This window comes from Dermacentor variabilis, chromosome 5 (genome assembly GCF_050947875.1).
Source record: "Dermacentor variabilis isolate Ectoservices chromosome 5, ASM5094787v1, whole genome shotgun sequence".
NCBI classification, from domain to species: domain Eukaryota; kingdom Metazoa; phylum Arthropoda; class Arachnida; order Ixodida; family Ixodidae; genus Dermacentor; species Dermacentor variabilis.
The window spans coordinates 78972689-78986120 of record NC_134572.1 but is presented as its reverse complement, the minus strand read 5'-3'; the positions used below and the strand labels follow the sequence as shown (position 1 = coordinate 78986120).

The 13432-nt window shown below is 45.8% G+C and overlaps 1 protein-coding gene across 2 annotated transcripts in view; it reads left to right on the top strand.

The window, feature by feature from the left end:
- Positions 1 to 11318, top strand: part of LOC142582847 (gamma-butyrobetaine dioxygenase-like) — a 47007-nt gene extending 35689 nt beyond the window's left edge. For both annotated transcript variants that reach the window (XM_075692926.1, XM_075692925.1), the window contains exons 6-10: positions 1030 to 1194; positions 5002 to 5192; positions 5855 to 5991; positions 8551 to 8682; positions 11074 to 11318. In XM_075692926.1, the coding sequence (XP_075549041.1) occupies positions 1030 to 1194; positions 5002 to 5192; positions 5855 to 5991; positions 8551 to 8682; positions 11074 to 11152 (704 nt within the window). In that variant the 3' untranslated portion in view covers positions 11153 to 11318. The remainder of the gene's footprint in view (positions 1 to 1029; positions 1195 to 5001; positions 5193 to 5854; positions 5992 to 8550; positions 8683 to 11073) is intronic.
- Positions 11319 to 13432: the final 2114 nt, after the last annotated feature.

Genomic DNA, 13432 nt, shown 5'->3' with positions numbered 1-13432 from the left:
ATGCTGTAGATACGAGTGAAAGGGCGCGAGGCAGAGCCGAAGAGGATGATGGCTCGATCTCGCGCGCGCGAGGGAGGAAGGCGGGGATGAAGCGCGCCGTCTTCCATCGTGGGCAAGGCATCGGGGTGGGGGGGGGGGGGAGGGTTCTACTCCGGCGGCGGCTGAGGATGGCGAGACCGCGCGGGCCTAATCATGAAAGCGGTCCGCGGTGGGCGAGTCTAGGCGCGCAGAGGGCTGATATCTTCGGGCGCGCTTTGTTCTCGCCGCTTAGCTCGCTTTGAAGCGAGAGGAAGCACGAAGGGCAATTAGCTCACCGCTGCTGCCGCTCTTCCCCACAGCAGCGGCTTTTTGACAGCGAGCGTTCGCAGTCATCGAGTGAGAATGTTTACAAGTTTATTCGGCCGATAAAACTACTGTCTTTACTTCGTACGGCAGTCTAATAATTCGATATCGCAATCGCTGCATCGCTTTTCGAACGAAACTGCGACATTTTTTCTTTCGTTGTAATGACGCGACGTCAAAATGACAGTCGAGTGTACATTTATAGACAAGTACGTATGATATCACAGGCACGTGTCCATGCTAATTCGCATTAAATTCACGAATTTTTAAATTAATATTGCAGGTGCTACCGTTTTGAAAGAAGATCCTCTGGTATACAGTTCCGAAGGAAAATAACTCTGTACAGTTACCCTTCCACTAAGACCTTTCTTTATATCATGTTTGCGTCCTTATATCGTAGCCCGTCCGCAATGCGCACTTGATTTAATGTGTTGGGTATCGGGTGTCGTCGTACGTTCACATGTGTACCCTAAGGTTCGCTACGTTTTATAGGTTTTTAAACAAAAACCATGGCACCAAGGTTTTCGCGTCAATTTCTCTTTGCACAGCCAACTCCCATCTTCACCTAGCCGCCTCTTGAAATGAGTATTTGGAATGTTTACTAAGGTTCACCGACCTCGGCATCTTCCTAAGCAGTTGTTTCCAGAGTGTGTAGAGTTTGCACATATCACTTCTTTTCTGACGCAGACGTTCCTCCTCACGAAGACGAGCTGGAGAAGGTTGCCTCCCGTATGGGCTACATACGGGAAACTGGCATGGGACGTGTGTTCGACGCCACCTGTCAGCCCGATGTGCACAGGGGTTCACGTTTTCATCAGCACACCGAGCTTCCCGACAGGGAGAGCGCCCCGGGTAAGCAAGCTATTCCCGTCTCCGTTGATCGCATTCATTGCATGCGCGCTTCCGGGGCAATCGCATTCAAGGGTCTCGCACACAGCGGGCATGGTGCTTTCACTTTAGATCTCACGCCGTTAAATGGACACTGCCAGATTCTTAAATTACACAATCGTTCCTTTATATACGCTGCTACTGCTCTCTTCTAGGCATTGCAAACGCGTTGCAACACGTACGAAGTCACTGGCACCACTGATACTGAATCTTTCTGTATGCGCTACAGCCTGAACAGGCATTTAGAGCCCAACAGCAGCGTATTGGCCCGCCCTCCGGTCTCGACTTCCGGGTATTTTACTTCTTGCGTGCGTGTGCTTTCAGCCAGGTTGACATTTCGCGTGCTGCTTTATTTCCTTGATCTTGTGTGATCGCGCTGTCTGATCGCACTGTCACTGCGTCGAATCGTTACGCTTTTCCTGCTTTTTGTTCTTCCACAGCCACTGTCTAGAATCTCTGAAGCCACTGTCCCTGTGGTCAACCGATAATTAGCCTTGAATAATACTGAATTTTTTTAAACATTTTCAAAGCTCGGCTGAAGCAGTCTTCCGTCATCCACTTAAGTTTCACTGCACCAGAGAAGTCTGAATGAAAGACTTAAAATCTGCAATATTTGCTGCATGATGCGTGTTGAATTTATTGAGAGTTATCTTAAGTTAAAATTATGGCTATGATAAACAGTTTAGTTCGTTTCTGCAAATCTTGTAAACAAGGACGAATGAATGAACTTGTGGTTCATGGCCTAAAATATCAAAATGCATGTGTTCGAAACGCTATTCAGATTTCCAGAAAAATCAAGTCGATTATTGTGGGGCTACATATGTGCAGTGTTAGCGTGGTGGATGAGTCATAATAGTTGTAGTTCAGATTCCTTAATTACCAGCTGCGATCGTGTAGCCTTTGCTAGTGTTGCAACTAGTGCATTTTAATTTGAAGTCAGCTCGCGCAATTGTTCTATCATAATAAAAAATGAGAATAATAACGCAGTTTGACTAGAAATGTGACATAAGAGCTAATGTGCACGTTATATTTCATTTCTTTCTCTTCTTCTTTTTTTTACCCAACGCAATTTTCAAATATTTAGTTAAGTGGACATTTTTTTCTCTCGCATAGGTCAAATCATTCGCAAAGAAAAATACCATGGATGCTCATGGATCGCAAATAATCGCTTTTTGCCGCCATCAAAGGACGTTCTAACACCACAGACCTGAAAAATTATCTGGGTGTTGTCGGTTTTCAGAATCTCTAGGTGCTGTCGCAATGGCACACATTGGCTTTTACCAGAGCCACTCGTTTTCTTACTTCGGCGAAAATGTTAGTCGTCAACGTCTAGTTATCAAAACTTTGTATTTGGGCAGATTGCATGGTTGCCTTGCAGATAACTTTTGCGATTCTTCGACTCTAAGGTGTCGCAAAATTTCAAATCGAGATTTACCATCAATATATGTTAAACCTGCATCATCAGGGCGTTCCGATTCGGCAGCGCTATCATTCAATTAACATCTGAATGTTGCGTAACATTAGCAACATCAAGATGTTGTTCCTGTTGCTCCTTAATAAATAAGCTATACGCTCGACAAAGTCACGTGAGCACTCGAAGCAGCCTAGTATAGTCTTTCCTGAGGCACAGCCGCCGAGATTGCGGATTGACGCAGAACGCCGCGCTACGACGGCTGTCTCCGCGGGCAACGCTAGCCACGTTGGACGGAGGTCTGGGGGCTGCGACGATGATACTGCTATCAACGACGAAGCGTTGACAACAGGTGAATACGACGCACGCACACCACGCAACGGCACCACTATCGTACAGGCAGCACCCACGCACCAACTTAGAATTACGTACTAGCACCTATAGGCCAAGAAGCACCACCATAATAGATTTCCCAGAAGGACCGTTGATGGTGCGCTTCGTGGCTCAGAGAGCAAGCACACCTCGCGTTGCCAAGTTCGCGGCGTAAAATATCGGCAGTGATACATCGAAATGAAGAAAGAACCACTATAGACGCTTCGATGCGTCAAGGAGATTCGAGTTAGCCAACGCGCCGGTCAGTGTGGTTCGATCAAAAGTGACTTAAGGACTAACTGTTACGTCTGCACAACTGTTGAGGAATATTATAGCGCTGAATCGATAACTGCGCTAGCAATCGCTGAGAAAATTTTTTGTATATACCAGGCTCATCCGACTTCGCGGCTGTCACTCGTGATCCGTTGTCTCGTTCCCACTGCGGCGTTCGGCGTCTAAGCGAGCGGCCTTCAGCTGCGAAAAATTCCGCCGTAAACGTCATCGGCGCGAGGCTGATTCTGCCACCGTAAAACGTCTTTCGCTCAGCGATGACCCGGAAGGCGACAGTGAAACAGCTCACGTGCGGCTCTTAAATGCTAATTTCAGGCAGAAAATGAGAATACACACGTTTCGGCAACTGCGCCATCCCTGCATAACCTAGAGCAAAGTGAATTCGAACTGGCAATTGACAGAGGTCACGCGATCGATCGCGTCTGGCGACGAAAGAGCGACTCGCGGTGGCTGATGTTCAAGAATTGTTCGCAAAACCATAGTCGCAAACGATCGCCTTTACACCATCTATAGAGCGACCTACAAGGCGCATTAACAAAGTGATCCGTTTAAAACGAAACTTCTCACGTTGAATGCCGTTGTGCGGGGCTTTCGCATCGACCAATCTTGGTATCCGTGACAGCAACACAATACAAACAGTAAGATGTCCAAACACATGTCTCTGCCTACATCTCGTTTAGCTTAAGTAAGCGCTCAATTTTCAACTGCCCAGACCACTAGTGTACTACATACTCCAGGGCACACATGCTTGCCTATCGCAGTATCTGGCATTTACTAATTCCGGACTCTCGTCACATACTTCGATGGCAGTCTTGGCGTAACCGACTGAAAATGCGCCACGACGGCGTCAGTTCCTGTAGCGTGGTCCCTGGCGAAGAGGAAGTGGGTAGCGAAAGTATGCCTCCACTCGCGGGCAGCGCCAGTGACGTAGCCATCCGCGGATTCTTATGGCAGTGCTCCAAGTTCGAATCCAATGGCGGAACTGAAAAATAGACCAGGGAGCTACGGTCGCTTTTCTACCAATACAACCATTTGCGACTTTTGCAATGCGATCGAAGGCTCCTTAAGCTACTCTCGCGAATGGACAGTGTGGATGCGCCCTAACAGAGTCACCGCTTCCGCAAATGTCTATGAGCGAGAAATGTTAACGACGCGGTGTTTGTGCAGTGAAAAAATTTCGCTCGCTGTTGACGTCGGGCACCGCAGTGCGAACAATCAAGGCGATGAGTCACGCAAAGTATCTGCTCCACAGCCCTGTCCACAGGAGAATTGTCACATATTTTCTTGTGAAAGATACGTAGAATCTTGGGTCATAGCGAACGCGTATCCTTCAGTGAACATAGTAATTCCACGTACCGCTATTTAGCCATAATAAAATTTTCGACGAAATAAATTGTCAGCTTTGCGTCTACAATACTTCAGTTCGAAACGTAAATGTGCACTTGTAATCAAAATTAGGATATTCGGTACAAATCTATAATTTACCTCTCTTTCGCAACTCCAGCGTGATTTAAGATTCCTTACTTTTATTTTTTTTAAACGACGCACCGACTTTGACACCTTTTGTACTGTCTTGGAAACCAGCGCCAAATGTTAAGAGCTTTGGTGAGGCAAGTCCGCGGCAATGTACACGTATAGCGAATTGAAAATAAATTAGTTATGACCACATTACCAAATTCCGTTGCTATCTCACACAGGCGTCAAGCTGCTGTTGTGCCTTGCGTCGGATGTTCCGAAGCAGACACTCAGCGGGACACCCAACAAAGGAAGAACCTTCTTCGTCGACGGTTTCTACATAGCTCAGTGGATGAAGTACAACCACCCAGAGTATTTCAGGCTACTTGTGTCTACGCCAGTCACGTTTTCCTACTACGACTCGAGGCGAGGTGTAAGTATAGAAATGTATTTAAATGTATAGAAATCCAGAAACGCCCTGTGCCCACCAGCGTTTCTTAGTAGGCACAAGTTGTCTTTTGATTGTTGAATGTTTGCAAACAGAAAGACTACAGATAAAAATTGCATCCTGTTTGCTATCGTCACTATGATCATCACTATGAGCAAAGTGACAGAGTCACTGATCAAAAACTCTGGCCAAGTTCGTGTGCGTCCATAGTAGGAGTACTAAAGGAAGCATCACAAAAACGCTTGTGTTTTTGTATTTCTATGCACGGTGCTTTATTTAGCGTGCGCAAAGTCTCCTGAGTGTTCGCAAGGTTTTTTTCCTAGGAGATGTTACAGTCCACTTGTTGTGAATAGCGAGGTTGTAGTGCCTTTCTGCAGAGATGACGCTGGAAGCCAGGTTCCCATGATAGTTTCTTTTCGAATGGTTTGTTTTCCAGTCAAGTTAAGGTAGCACAGAAAAGCATTGGTTGTTGAAGCAGGAGTAACAAAGAAGGTGTTCAGTCACACCCTCTCAGCGCTACATGACGCTTTGTGTTTCTTGTGATAAATAATGAAGCCCTTGCGAATAAGAAGTCGAGTCGTTTTTCTTTTTCTCCATTGTACTGTCTTTATAAGAGGACCGTCTTTCCTTTTCTGCTTTCTTCGTAGGTATGGCTGCGAGATACGTTTCCCATTATCAGAACAAATAATTTTGGGAAGATAAAGAAGATTCACTACAGCACGTTCTCTATGCGGCCGCCGCTGCTGTCGTCTAGCGAAGCTACGAAGTTCTACGAGGCATACAGGTGAGCACTTGAAGATGTTGCGACTTCTTTTTGTTTTGCTTTTTCTACTGTGAACCGCTAAGTTCACCGCTATGACACTTTGTTTGCTTTGCGGAAGAGCACGGTACATTTTCGTTTTTTTACTTCAGTGTTCGCGGGAATCTAAATTGTATTAAATTATGGGGTTTTACGTGCCAAAACCACTTTCTGATTATGAGGCGCGCCGTAGTGGAGGACTCCGGAAATTTTGACCATCTGGGGTTCTTTAACGTGCACCTATCTAAGTACACGGGTGTTTTCGTATTTCGCCCCCATCGAAATGCGGCCGCCGTGGCCGGGATTCGATCCCGCGACCTCGTGCTGAGCAGCCTAACATTATAGCCACTGAGCAACCGTGGCGGGTTCGCGGGAATCTATGTTACTGGTTACGCGCAGCCGTAATTGGCTACCAAACTAGAATCATTTTCAAGAGTTTGATAGACAAAAACAAATTGCGTAGTTCTCAACAGCGGCGGCACAAGAGCTGTCTCTTTAGACACCGTTTCTACAAGAGAGTTGCTTTTGTCAAGCGAAGACGCCCTGACGAAGACAATTAAGTTTCTCGAAACGCTGGCTCCAGGGAGATTTCTCGTTCGGCAACTGCCGAGAACTTCAGACCTTGGTCCTCTTGTGAACCTCCGCGTGGCTCTAGGGGTTTCTGTATTTGCTCTAGGAAAGTCCTGAATAACTCTTCCTTAGCGATTTCTCTTATATAAGAAAATACCTTTACTATAAGAGCATTGCAGTCTCTGTCTATACCTATTGATGAATTTATTCTTGTGCATTTGGCAAAAGCGGTGTGCAAATTCTTCTTTCCCGCACGGCTCGAAAGCCAGAGCTACGAATTTGTATGCGATGACGGCACGACTTTTGCAGCAGATGCAGAAAAGGGTAACAACCATCTCAATTTCTTTGAGCGATCTGCATGAATATATAAAAGCAAGTACCATAGGGCTTAAATGTTCGTCAGAGGCAACGTCTTACTACCTTGGGTGGTAGTTCGTTTCTGCCATTCATTCTTTAGTTTTCAGAACACTGTATAGGTCGAGCTATAACCTAACTATAAGAGCAAAAATTTAAAAGGAGCAACTAACAACCTCTTTAACGCGCGCACGCGGCTTCATTGTAAGAAATATGTGGCTTTGTATTACAGACAAAAAGGATGGCCATATGCGCTTACATGAAGCCATTACTATGCTCTTTTGTAGCTGCGCTGCTGCACAGGTGTAGGGTTTCGAGTAGCTTGCAATGTTTCTACGCGCTTGGGTACAGGAAAGAGCAACCGTAGCTTGAGTGTTATCTTGTGCAGTTGCTGCATATATATATATATATATATATATATATATATATATATATATATATATATATATATATATATATATAAATGTTTATAGCCATGCGAAGGACCACAATGCTTTAAAATGAAAACTCTTTATTTGACCCAACTTACGGCCTGCGCAACAAAGCAAGCGACCGTCACTATTAAAGTCGGTGCTCATCGAAATGAACAGTGCAGCCTGCAGTCATTCCCTATTTATAGGGGATGCTCGACCATCTTCGATAACTTGGATGTGGGGGTGAAAAACTTGAGACTTTGTACCAGCATCGCATGCTATAAAACTGGCTTCACCATTTGTAGCGTAAGCTTAATTTGAGGGTGCGAACTGTGCGAGCTCGTCTCGCGTGAGAGTGAAACATTGATAACGTCGATGTAAGGGCAGAGACAAATGATCGAAAGTGGGAAGTTACACAAGGTACTCGCAACAATACATATGTTAAATTTGCAGCAGCCTCAAATATTATGTGTGTATAAAATGCCCAGATATTTTTGCGAACTAAAATAGTGCAGAACGTTTATTGTAACTTCGTAATGCAGTTTACTGCACAGATATGTATCTGTTCCAACTTTAAGTGTGCCATGCATGACAGAGCTCTGGTAATTTTACTGCCCTGCCTTTTCTCGGTTAATCTCTATATTCGCATGATCACGGCCTCGTCTACCCTTCTCAGAGTTACTTCTTTTCTCCTGGTAGCTCTTCACACACCTACGGCATTACCCGGGCAACATTTCTTTTTCTTCTTTCCTCGTTGCGTGCACTTACTTTCCCGACACAGTGAATATTTTTCACGGAAGATAATGATCAGGCACAATACCAAGGCTTTAATTGGTTCTATATGGTTCTATATATTCATGTGGTAAAGTTATACGATAACCCAAAGACGTTAAAGCTTGGCTTCGATTTTTTTCATTTACCTTGTGTCATCCATTAGCTGTGCAGCGTAGGTTCCAAGCATACGCCTCCGTTCGTAACACACAGAACATCCGCTTCCTGTAAACGTTCGTTTGATGTTCAGAATATTTACTTACTTGCTCAAGTAACTGAATGCCTTTACGCTATTCATGTTTTTCGCTTGTTATTGTTTTTTTTGGCTAGTAAATTACGCGTGTTTGTGTCCTTTGTTGCAGCAAGTCAATGCACCTGACTATAAATAATGTCCATATTTCACAAACTTATGCTGGAGTGCTTGTTTTGCTCGCAGCACATTCACCAAGCGCATGGAGGAAGAATCGTCCCAGTACGCTTTCCACTTGGCGCCGGGAGACCTGGTGGCCTTTAACAACCGACGTATACTACACGGCATGAAGGAGCTGGGTCCGGACCACAAGGACGTGTACGTTGCGTCCATCATTATTTATGATAAATGAACTCACTTGAATCACTCGCATTATGAGATCTTGAAGACGCAGTAATCTTTCTAAGTTTCCGTACTGGTAGTGTTCTGCAGCATGTCAAAATCAGTTATAATTTTACATTGAAGAATACTGGAAATCAAATCTTGAAGAATGCTACTGCACGTCCTAGATTGAAGAAAAGAATGCCTGGAGACTCGGATCTGCGACGCCATTCTAGCCTCTGGGATATGTGAAATGAATGACATTTTCCTTTCTTTTTCCAAACGCTGTGTTTAGCGTCCATTCAGACGGAACTATAACAATTGACACTGTTCCGTCCATATATACAAATGGAACTCTAGCTTTAACAACGTCTCATTATCAAGTACGCATGTCACTTGTATACCTGGCGTTGCCTCCAGGACTCAAAAGGGCCAACGGGGACACTAAAACAGGAACCTGGACTGGACCTCGTGCTCGTAGCTTGCCGAGGCTTCCGTGCGCTAGAAGTGAATGAGACGGGCTGTCCGATTTCACGTACGGCAGCCTTTGTTTTCGACAAACCCTCTGGCCCACTCCGGCCTATGGTGGTCCGAACACACGGACCACCCTGGTTCCTGTTTTGGTCCCCTCCGTTGGCCGTTGGGCACCCCCGAAATACTGCGCCGCTGGCTTTGTTATAATCTCAGTTGCCCTCCTGCGGCCTCCGTTTCCCGATTACATGTGCCCTCCTGCAGCAGGAGCTGCAAGAAATCTAATCCTTCGGGACACTATCTGCAGCCTTACTCATTTGTCTGGACAGAACTTAAGCAATTGTTATCGTTACGCCTGGATGGGACGCTTGACACTTCATTTTCCAAAATGAAGGAGCCTCGGCAAAAGGCTGGCAAGCCTGACGGGGCCTCGGCTCTCGTTTGGTTAGGTACAGTGCAAAAGTCCATGCAACATAGCACATGCCGAAACACTCTAACAGCAGGTGCAGGAAGTGCACATTGAAGTACATATACGTATAGCAGTACGAACATCAAGCAATTAATGACTCTCATCGAGTTCATGTTTTCCTCATTGCATGCTACCGAATGGAAACGAAGGTTCCCTATAGTGGCGACATGGCTGCTAGCTTTCGGGCATATTGTAATTCAGAAGGCGCTGATGGCGAGCATACTTACACTCCGATAATGAAACCCCCCCTTAGGTAACAGTAGCATAGGCCCCGTCAGCGTTACACTATGGATTCGCTCACCGCGACCTTTGTTTATCGTTGATAAACGACATGCAGAAGTCAACAAAACCTGTTATCATAAGGTATGAGACCGGGCTAGTTAGCGTTCCACCTGCTTAAACAGCGTTGTTAAACAGTTGTTGTGCTTGCTTCTGCGGCATATTTATTAGCACAAATTGCAAACATGCAGCAGTGTCTGGCGCGCCATGCATAAGCCTGGTGCCTAATTGGTTTTGCGTCTCACGGTTCTCGGTGATCGCATGGCCCCATTGTGGTGCCATTATATCGTCAAAACGATCGTAATAACACTGTAAGTGATCCTATGATATTTTTGGCAATTCGTGGTAAATGGGGCGGCTACTATAGACACAGGAAAGCTTAGGAAAGCGCGTGCACCTGTAAAGTTTAGGTGAGGAATCCTACAAGGATGAAAGTTGTGCTGAAGAATCCCAGGGCCAGATTAGTGAAGCCTCTTTGTGGAAAACGCTTTTTACGGCATCCTGCTTTAGCGCTACCCGTTCGGCAAAGGCAAGCGCAGTACCGAAGTATGATAGGAATGCGTAGTCCTGTAGCACTCTCACGGGTTCGCACTTGGTAACTGTCAACTATTTCAATTAAGGGCGAATCAAGCGGGAAAACACTCCCTTGAAAAACACTTGCCATTTGACATCAAAGTCTTGTCATAACGCTGGAGTCTGAAAAACACAGATGCACCGTGTCAACTACGACGCTGTCCCCAGTTCGCTGCACCTGATTACACACGGCTGCTCAGTAGCCATCATCAGGATTCGCTGAACCTGAGAGACAATATATTTGTGCTTGCACTTTCGTGTTTAAGGACAGATTTTTCAACGTTATGTTTGAGCTTAGTATTATTTGACTCACTGATCCCTATATAGAAGCAAATATGTGGCTGTTGCGACTTATTATCATCATCCTATTTTTAGGTTCAGTGCAGGACGAACGCCTCTCCTTGCGATCTCCAGTTACCGCTGTCTTGTGCTAACTGAATCCAACTTGCGCCTGCGAATTTCCCAATTTGTTCGCCCCGCCTAATTTTCTGCCCACCTCGACTGCGCTTCCCTTTCATTGGCACCCATTGTACTACCCAATCAATTATACAGTGCTTTAATTCTTATTACTAACAATTTGTTGATGTACGTTTCAGGATACTGAGAGGTTGCTACATGGACATGGATGAAATTGCCTCCCTGTACGAGAAAATGCGGAGGGACGATGACCCTTGAGCTTTCAATAAGATCACGGTACCATGATGTTGTGATCTGCTCATCAAGGCTGCCTGTCCGTGAATCACACGAAAAACGTCTTTCCTTTTGTACATAGCACTCTACGGATATATCAGCGCGCATACGCGCTACGCGCCATTCGTTAATAAACTTGTGGTGTATTGCGCTTGCTGTGTGTCACTGGTTCAGTGCATGCCGGAGGTCGCCACCGATATATGGCACAGGCGATTATAGTTTGGTGCTCGGGGTAGCCGGTAGGAAACGCAGTTACGGAGTCAGTCACGTTAATAAAAATGAAGAATTCCGGTAAAAAACCATCCATAATGATTGTCAAAGATGGCGTTAGCAAGTATAAACGACGATGCAATTACAAACGTTTAACACATCCTTAACAAGTGATAAAGCACGTGATTCCCGCGACCGCGGATTACACTAACTCCAGGATCGGCTCAGTTTTCGTTGCACCGTATGCTGGATTGTCCTACTTTGCTTGGTGAGAAACGGATTGTGCGGACGTGCAGAACCCCGCGAACGAAGCCAGAGAACGTTTAGCATTTATTGCTTTCGCAATTATGCCCTGGAAGGCGTGTAGTTGTTGCAGTGATAATGTTTATCGATTGTCTATTCTTTCATTGTGCAATTCCATAGAGAACAGGGCCGGTTCTATTCTAGATCTATAGGAGTATAGTACAGACAGCTATATATCTAAGCCGATTCATTGTTTGTATGCTTCATGACTTTTCTTAGCCTTCTCGATCAGGACCCAACCAGCCACTCATTCACTGAAAGACTGGATTGCCGCAAAGATGATTGCATAAAAAAAGGAAGTTGATCAGTTCGTTAGAGCCATACAAAACTGTCATTCTAATTCAGAATGCCCAACACATTACGTCGTGTACGAAGGCATGAGAAAGATGCTAAAAATTTAATATCGTACATGAATAGACGATCGTACCGATAAACCAGGAATTAACCGTACCGTCTATACATACAACTGGCACCACAATACAGGACGAAGCAGTCAAACGGTGACCGGAGGAGCAGCAACAATTCATTCGCCAGCACGACGCACGAGGAGCGTCCCCCGAAGAGGGGGGTTCTTCCGGAGCAGTGGGTGCTCTTGCCGGGAGGGTGCAATGCCGGTCGCTCATTTTCAGGGGCTAGCTCGGTGGTGGCTTTCCCGAAAGCATATTGAGGGTGCCGGTTCGTTGGGCCCGTTATCAAACTGTCGCGTCTTCGGAAAGCCAGCCTCTTGAGAAAGCCGGCAGTCTTCAGAAAGCTCGCGTATACGCTCGCGGACATTATTTCTGGGACATATTCTGTATTAGTACTTGTCGCTCGGCTAGTTGGTGTTTGCTTACCGCCATAGCGCAGCGCGAAGGCACAATTACAAAGAAGAGACGTCTTCTGCGTCTCCTCTTTGTAATTGTGCCTCCGCGCTACATTATGTCGATATTGAGGGACAGTCTGGTCCAAACCATAGACACACGCAACAAAGACAAAGAAATTAAATTCTGGGATCTTACTTGCCAAAATGACGATGTGATTATCAAACACGCCGTAGTGGGAGCCTCCGAGTTAATTTTCGCTTCCTGGGGTTTTTAACATGCACCATAATCGAAGTAATCGAGCGTTTTTCATTTGACTCCCATCGAAATTCCGTCGCCGCGGGCAACATGGAAATCGTGATCTCAAGCTCAGCGGCACAATGACGTAGCCACGAAGCTACTGCGGCGGGTCCCATATATCTAAGTGCGAAACAAACCCAACCAGCCCGTAACCTCTACGCTTAAGCTCTGCCGGACAGTCGTATATCGCAGTCTTGAAATCCATAACGAATAGAAGAGGCAGAACAAGAGTCCTCAGCTGTGGTTAATGTCACGGCTCTGGTTAGGGTTCTGACGTCATCCCCCTCACGTCACCCCCACCCCCTTTCTACCTCCTTCTTTTTTCTGGACTTAATACACCCTACACTGCAATGGTTTACTCTTGCCAAAACCCTGAAACCTGAAACCGTCAACTACCAACGGTATAGAAGTGCCTGGAGCATCAGTGGGTGCCTGTACTGAAGGCTCCATAGCATAGTGGCGCATTTTAGAACAACATTGTTTTCAATATGGGAAGGACCTGACCATGAGAAGGAAATTTACAGAAGAACAAAAATGGGTTGGATCGCATACGGCAGACATCGTGAGCTCCTCACAGGGAGGTTACCGTTATCATTGAAAAGGAAAGTGTACAATCAGTGCATTTTAGCGGTGCTGACATACGGCGCAGAGA